Raw genomic sequence first — 8,608 nt, forward strand, 5'->3', positions numbered from 1 at the left:
CCTCCCAGGTCCTTCCTGCTGCCCATCAACTTGAAGGAAGGACGCAACCTGGTCATCAGGGACCGCTGTGGTAAGCACTGCTGTTATTACAACTATTGTATCAGGATTAACTTTTTTAACAACAGTGCCGTTATACAGTATATCACCTGTGCTTGTTGATAGCATGAGACATGAAACTGCAGTGACTGTAAGGTAAAATGAAACCTTAATGGTCCAAACCAGAAAACTGAGCTGTAGAAACAAATAATACTTGGGAAAACCAACAGCAAATGAAAAGTGAGGAAGTGGAGTCATTCATTTTTATACAGTACTGTTTATCACTTTACACTCTTGTTCTTAGTCTGGAGTATTTGGTAAGAACATTCATTTTAACTTCCCTGCTGGTTGGTCAGCTTTTTCTGTCCATACAATTTCTTTGCCTCAAGGTGTCATGAGCGTAACAGCTAGGAATGCATTTATTCAGTGCTGGATTAACGACATGCCACTGCTCGCTGCTGCTCACCTATCAGCAGATATAGTATGCAGTATCCCTTGTGCTGTGTTTTTCCACTTTTGACTACTTCTGAATCACTGTTTTTCACCTACAGTACTACGTCATCATGCATCATGTTATTTTTATTCTTCCAGTTCTCTTCTCATGTTGCAACTGTTGGTTGAATGTGCTGCACTCTTTTTCATTTCTACTTTGCTCCTGTTCTCATGTGTCCCTGCTGAAACAACACATCAAAGTTGTATCAGCTCTCATCTCACCTTATCTTGGCATAGTTACCAAAACTCACGAAACCTAAGATTATGTGTGCCCAGAGGTGTGTTGTGACTTTGGAACCTACCAGAAATTATCAGTGTCCTCTGCTGGTGCATATTTTCTGTTTATAGATTGTGTGTTTAACCTTGGCTTGTAAATGACACTTAGGTAAAATTTGTTTAATTACACACTGTTATTGACTCCAGGGATACCAAAGACAGCCGAGTGTCAGGCTGGCTGTAAAGCTCCTTTTTTCAGCCAGGGCTGAATTCCACACAACACATTGAAACCTGTCTGAGCCACACCCACTATTCAGTACATGAGACTTTCAGTCAGGGCATGCATTCAGGCCCCTTCACTTTTTGCACACTTTATTATGTTGTAGATTAAATTTTAAATGGATCAACTTTCAATTTTTTGCTCATCTGTTTACATTCAATAGCCATTAATGAGAAAATTAAAACATTTTTTTCAGAAATTTTTGCTAATATAATAAAAAAATCAAAAATTGAAATCTCTCATTTACAAAAGCATTCAGATCCTTAATCCAGTATTTTGAGGAACTATAGCTTTAAGTCTTCTTGGTTAAGTCTCTACAAGCTTGGTGCACCTGGAGCTAGATGCAAAAAGGTCTGTGTAGATTCATGACTAAAACTGTGTGTACACACTAAGACAGAAGTGTGTGTACACATTGTTTTTGTCAGATTTGTAAAGCAACACATTTGCCTGGTTCTGTTTTATAAATCTTATTTGTCATGGAATTGGCGCACATACACAAGCTTCTTTTCCACTCCCACCTTTAGCCATAAATAGACATAGACATGCCTTTAGTCAGTCATTTGCATATAGAAACGGTCTGTGAACCATGCTATATTAGACATGGCAATGAAAGCCATGAACAGCTACCCATTATGCATGACCATTATACACAGCCACAGCTATGTACTGTGCAGAGCATTGTAATTTGATCACATCCCTGTAAAGGCTTAGTGATAGGCTAGTCATGCCTCAATCATTATCACAACAAAAGTGAATTAATGGGACTGATATCTGCAGTTTACAGAATAACTTACAAGAAAGTCTAAAATGAAAAACAGGAAAAGTGTTGGTAAGCCAAAAGAAATAGGAACAGAATTCATTAGGCCAACTTAAACGCAGTGTCTATGAACCGAAATATATGTAAACACTTAAGATTAATGCAAGCTATTTAAAACTGGCTGTTTTCCTTTCACCTTATTTTTCATTTCCAGTTCACCATATAACACACACTCAAACCCGTGTATGCATTGTCTGAAGTATGCCTGAGGTACGCACATTCTACCCACACATTCTATGTTTATACATACCAGTTTTATGTGTGTGGAAAGGCGTATGCACGGTTTTTGTGTGTATGGATTGTTTATACATCTGTCCCCTGGAGTTGGGCAGTTTGTCCCATTCTTCTTGGCAGATCCTCTTGAACTCCATCAGACCAGATGGGAAATGTTGGTGAAGTGCCATCTTCAGGTCTCTCCACAGATGCTCCGTGGGGTTTAGGTCTGGGCCACTCAGGGATAGTCAGACTTGTCCTGAAGCCATTCCAGTGTTGTCTTGGCTGCATGCTTCAGGTCACTGTTGCACCAGTGTCAAGTCTCTGGAGCAGGTTTTCTTCAAGGGCCTCTTTGTATTTGGCTGCATTCTTGATTTCCTCAGTTCTGACCAGTCTCCCTCTCCCTGCTGCTGAGAAGTCCAAGGCTTTGGCCATATGACCTTTTAAAAGCAATGCATGTCTTTTATTTTTTATGTTTGATCAGATTATATACACTGCACACGTAGGATATGCTGGCAATTGCTGGTTTATTGTGTGATGGGTTTATAATGTAGTGCTTATATTCTAATAGCAAAACCTCACAGAACTAGGCATGATCTTATAATAAATAGATGCAGAAGAATATAAGATGATGGTCCACAAACTGTGTTTGGTAGCCATCTGCCCTCAGTTGTTTAATGGACAGAACAGGTAAAAGTCAGATTGCACTTCCTTTACTTTGAGGTGAAACTGATTTGTCACAGCAGCAACATATGTGTGATATAAAAGTATAAAACCTCATAATGTAATAGGAATTCTATGTTCTGAATCCTGGCGCACTCAGCTTTACCTATTGTCCAATCTCTATGTGACACTATAGTCATAAGATCTTAATCAACACATTTAAAATAAATAAATATCACTTTTCACAGTGCAATGAAAAGTGCTTCAGGAAGCTTTGGTCACATAGTTTGGGGAGAAAAAAAACCACATCCTCCAAGCAGACTCATGAAAGATGACAGAGAACAGACCAGTCTTTCCCTTTGCTGGAAACTTGAATGTTTCCTTAGAAATTGAAAAGAAAGAGGAACTTGTTTTTAGCAACCGAATTGGGAAATCAGGAAAGCAGGATGATTTCACCCGTGAGTCAGTGACAAGTCAACCCAGCTTTTGTAAGAGGAGCAGATGTGACCTTGCTTCTGTTGCTGTCTGAATTCAGAAACCAAACATCCTGGAAGAATATTTTGTGGTTTATTAGTTCAACACAAACTAACAGACCACAGTTCTCAGTAACTATTTCCATTAACACCTCTGTCCTGGTGAGATGCCAGTGCCAAGTACCAGTCTGATCAGTGTAAAGGACATCAGCAAGTATAGTATAAGTAAATAATCCAGTCTTCATTTTTTATGTTGCATATTGTTTTCAGGTACCAGCGACCCTTACGTGAAATTCAAATTGGATGGGAAAACATTCTACAAAAGCAAAGTTGTTTATAAAAACCTCAACCCCTTGTGGAATGAGACCTTTTCTTTACCTGTGAAGGATCTGAATCAGAAGCTGTACATCAAGGTAATGTCTGTGTCACTCTTGATGAGTTTACACTATTGTTCTGTCAAAGAAACATGTTTTACAATAAGAGCAACTGTTAATGTTCTGTCAGTCAGTTAACACAGGAAACACCCAAAAAGGTGTTAGATGGTTTAAATTAGTCAGGAGCAATGTGTCTCTTGTTAGCTGTTAACTGTCAATCTGCTGATTTGATACACTTTTTGCAATGCACAGTGCTTTGTGGAAATTCCATGTTAACACCTCTGTGGTGGTGCACCAAGGGGGTTGTGCATAAAGGAAGTTGTAATTTGCAACCCACAAACAAGTACTGACCAACTGGGAGCTACTGTATATCCACTCACTAGGATTAACTTGGTGGCTTTTCTGCTGTATGATACATGTCAACACATGAATTAAATGTTTTATTGATCAGCTTTCTTGGCACCCATTTTACTGCCACCCAGCCTTTGAGCATGTTAGTGCATGTCTTCTACCATGCAGCATTTCATTAGTGAGCCATATTCACAATGAAACTTTATAACGTTGTTCTGTAAATCTATCTATGGGCAATAAAACACTGTCATTGTGGTGTATGAGGCTCTACAGACAGCGGTACAGTCAATCAATCACTACTACAGTCATTGTCCCTATGCTGCTATCTGTATCAGCATTCTCTTGTTGTTTAACATGATGCAGGTATATGACCGTGACTTGACATCTGATGACTTCATGGGTTCTGCCAGTGTCCTCCTGAGTGATGTGGAGATTGACAAGTGAGTACCTCAGTCAGAGTACAGTGCTGTGTAGTAGTGAGTGTAGTAGGCTGTGCTGGAAGCAGGTGGAGTGCGTTCTGTAGGTAAATGATAAACGGATACTTTCAGGCCAATACTGATATCAGTATTTGAGAGTTAAAATATCAGTAGCGTCAACAGCCAAGTGTTTTTCCCGATAAACACAGAGCAAACACTTTTGATAACAATCCCTTGATATTTTCTTTTAAGAAATGTGATGGTGTGATGTGAGCTGGGAAGAACGGTTTCACATAAATTTGTCAGTGCTCTCTAGTGGACAAACCATGCAATGGAGATGCTTCTAAAGCATCTTTGGCAATACTGTACTGCAGTTTTTAGTTATTTATTATCCAACCAAATGCTAATAACAGTATTTCTGAAACAAGCTATTATCGGCCAATTTATCTGTCAGGCTGTTCACTTGGAGTATGAATGGTGAAAATAGGAACTGCCTGGTGGTCAGTTTGCTCCTAAACAATGAACAGTGCAGCTGCAGTTTCATTGTACTCAGTAGGTTTCTAAACCCCAAGCCTTATGCCTTTCTGGGTGGACATTTAGACTCAAAGATTTTATTTGGGCCTAAAAATGTAAAATTAAAATTAAACAGTGTTTTTCAAGTTTTTTGTGTAGTAGAAATGTGTTTGTGCTTTTCTCCCTTGGTAGTCATGTCACAACTCCCCAGATTTGTTTTGCGACCTGATTTTAAAGTTGGGAATCACTGTACTAAACCCTCAATTGTTATGTTTTTATTGATGAGTGTTTTCTCTACTTTTAGCATGTATTGTGTACAAATAGTGCGTATTGCATAGAATATTAGGGGCTGTAGTATGAATGGTTTACAATATGTGTTTTTGTTTAGATTCATGATTTTTCTTTTTATTGTAATCATAGATAAAAATGAACATACTGAAATAAAATACATAATAAGCCATGTTTTTTTTCTTTCAAAAGTCCAGCTCAGCTCTTATCCAGCCCGTTTATTCACTGTCGACCTCTGCACACACTCAAGCCCACACAATGAGTTACCACTTTACTGTATCATGTACAGATGTACTGTACAGCACAGTCTAATACAACAGTGCTGCAACAACTGCTGTCTTTGTAAAGCGTATTTTGTGCATTTTCATTGACATTGCGTGACAGAAGTGTTGATTCAGTTCCATGGTAAACGTGGACCCTTTTTTATTGCAAGACAATAAAACCACATGACTGTCTACAGTCACCTCTTTGACACTGTGTCAACAAAACTAAACATTGTAAAAAAAAGTCAAATTTATTGCAGGGTTGTTGTATTGCATTGCATTTTAGACTGTAGAGGTACAGCCTACTTCTGCAACCCACATTAACCATATAACGCACATCTGCTCCGGAGTAAATACATTTCACTTGTTTAACTTTAATTGAGGCTGAAATTAGCTTTTGATTTCAGAGTCAACGAACTGTGCTTAGCCTTGGATGACCCAAACAGCCTGGAAGAGGACATGGGCGTCGTGCTGATGGACATGAGGCTGTCACTCAGAGATGGAGATGGCAAAAGAGGCCATGTATGGCAAGCTCCCATCTAAACTTAATGCAATTTAGTTTTCTAGCAGCAGGGATAGTTGTTGTCTATTGATGTTTATTACATGAGTGATTCTGTCTATGTCCTACTAACCAAAGTGTCATTTTTGTTTTGCACCTAACATGCACGCTCCTGTCAGCAGCGGTGGCCCCAAAAACGAAAACGAAGTTTTAGGGTAAGGCATGATGGAGGGAACACACTGGATCAAAATCAAGTTCCATTTACTTTGGTTAGCATTCTACAGATACTGTATCTGTCAAATATACAGTATATGACAGAGTTGAATACAGTACATCCAGGATATAGACTATAGTGAAATGTAGAAAGACAAACACAGAGCTTCCAGTCAGGCCTAAAACTGTTTATCAGTGATTACATTCCATCGTGCTCAGGCTGTGACTGCTCCTGTTGCAGCTCAGTGTGCCACAAGTTAAACAGAAGCCGATATGACATTTCTAGGTTTAGCAACATTTTATCAAAACAGTTTCTGTTAATGTTTCTTTTATTTTGGCAGTTACTTGTACTTAAAATGTTTAATCTTGGGTACCTCTAGATTAGCTTTGCACCCCTCTTAACTCCAAATGGTCTGTAAGTATTTCAGAATGATAAAACCAGAGAGCCTCTTCCTTAAAATGAGAAGATAGTTTGTGAACACGCACAACTCCTACTGCCGGTGTTGTGTCTCAAGTGCACAGCACAATGAACTGCGACAGCATTAATTAATTTGAATTTCTCCTCCACAGATAGGTAAAGAGTGGTATAAGTATTGATGAAAAGAGATGTGTAACATTCTAAACAAAGCAGATAATTGAGAAACCCCATATTTTAATTGGCATAATGCAGACATAGTAGCAGTTGAAAAATTCTGCCCATTCAAGGAAATCCTTAAACTATCACGTAATACTTCGTGTATAAACCAAGTTGCTTCTGCATAGAAATACTAGAACATGCGTTCACCTCATCTTTTGAGCTTTAGATCACATTTAAAATGATTTACCATTGTAACGTTGTAGATAAAAAACAAGGAAAAGCATACCATGGGCTCTTTAAGTTCATCTAAACCACTTCTGTTGCTTCACACCAGAGGGCAGCAAATCAAGGCATAAAAAGAAAAAATAAAGATGAGTGTGGCTTTTGTGGCAGATCTTTATTAATTCAAAAATAAATCATTAAGCTTCTTCAACAGTCAGTTCTTACTTTAGGTAGGTAGGTACCTGCCTAATACTGAGTGAAACCACATCTTACCTCCACAGCAGCATGGAGCGTTTGAGGTATTCATTTAGCAAATACTGTCTCACTGTCACAACTCAACTGCATTTAGAGCTCCCTTCTACACACCTTTAGTATTGGTGTACTTGTGGCCTCCCTGTTAACTAACAGGTCTGGTGGTGGCCATCAGTAATTTTCTTCTCTGTATCAGATATTAATATATCTAATTTCATTGTGCCATAGAACTCTATTGTTTTTCACAAACTATGATCACAATGCATGTGGAGACTATAGTTTGAATCATTACCACATACACTGACCTGCTGCCACAAACACTTTTGTAGGAAATGTAGTCTTTTAAACAGAGAATACAGTATGTACGGTATATACTGCTAAAAAGTGTCATTTATGGGACAATTGTAAAAGGTAAAATGTAATATAATAGAAACATGAGGACAGTAGAATTATATAGTAAGCAAACCTGCTGACTGACTTATAATTTCAGCTTCAGAAGTATTTAACATTTGCTAATATTAGAAACATTAACCACCATAAGCTACTGTTCTTACCAGAGCAGATGAGTCTGTAGCAGCAAACCCTCTGCAAGTATTGAATTTTGCAAGGGTGTTTTCTATTGACTATGACCTTTTTATTTATAAAAAGACAATATATTATTTCCTTTTCAGTAGTTGCATATTGTCACCTAAAAAAAATGAAACAATGTACAGTGGAACCTCGGTTTTCATGATTAATCCATTCAAAAAGGTCAGACGAAACCGAATCGTGCGAAAACTGAAGCAATATTTCCCATAAGAAATAATGTAAATCCAATTAATCCGTTCCAGACACCCAAAAATATTAACAAAAAATACATTTTATAGAAAATAACTATATTGTTACATACTGAAAACAATGAGAAATAAATATAAATGACTAATGAAATGAATAAATGAACATTTAACATCACTTTTACCTTTTTTGAAGACTCTTTTTGGCATATGGAAGACGGCGAGGAGGAGAGGTTATTGTTTGTAAGGGGAATCCCCCTCCATAAGGACTTCATGTATCAAGGCCCTATCTGGGGTTACTTCCCTTCACTCATTTCTTCTGGGAAATGAGTGGCCGAGTCATGCGGGCAGGCAGACGGGTTTGGTATGGACTAATGACACTGAACCGACCAATCAACTGAAAACCGAGCGGATGTACGAAAACTGGGACAAAATTTTGACAAAAAAAGTAATCGAAAACCGAATCGCACAAAAAGTAGGGCATACGAAAACTGAGGTTCCACTGTATTTGTCAAATCAAATCAAATCAAATCAAATTTTATTTGTATAGCGCCAAATCACAACAAAAGTCATCTCAGGACACTTTACAAAGTAAGGTCTAGACCTTACTGTTATCACTATTATTACATAGGGAAAACCCAACAAATCCCCCTTGAGCAAGCACTTGGCGACAGTGG

At 38.2% G+C, this 8,608-nt stretch overlaps 1 protein-coding gene across 2 annotated transcripts in view; it reads left to right on the plus strand.

Moving 5' to 3' along the window:
• The first annotated feature begins 3,524 nt into the window (after nucleotides 1–3,524).
• Nucleotides 3,525–8,608, plus strand: part of mctp2b (multiple C2 domains, transmembrane 2b) — a 40,804-nt gene continuing 35,720 nt past the window's right edge. Inside the window, exons 1-4 of one of the 2 annotated variants that reach the window (XM_020617172.1) lie at nucleotides 3,525–3,603; nucleotides 4,279–4,355; nucleotides 5,803–5,917; nucleotides 6,077–6,109. In XM_020617172.1, coding sequence (XP_020472828.1) covers nucleotides 4,312–4,355; nucleotides 5,803–5,917; nucleotides 6,077–6,109 — 192 coding nt within the window. In that variant the 5' untranslated portion in view covers nucleotides 3,525–3,603; nucleotides 4,279–4,311. The remainder of the gene's footprint in view (nucleotides 3,604–4,278; nucleotides 4,356–5,802; nucleotides 5,918–6,076; nucleotides 6,110–8,608) is intronic. The other variant, XM_020617171.1, reaches the window with a different exon arrangement.

The sequence above is a fragment of the Monopterus albus genome, unplaced genomic scaffold, assembly GCF_001952655.1.
Source record: "Monopterus albus unplaced genomic scaffold, M_albus_1.0 scaffold186.1, whole genome shotgun sequence".
NCBI lineage: Eukaryota > Metazoa > Chordata > Actinopteri > Synbranchiformes > Synbranchidae > Monopterus > Monopterus albus.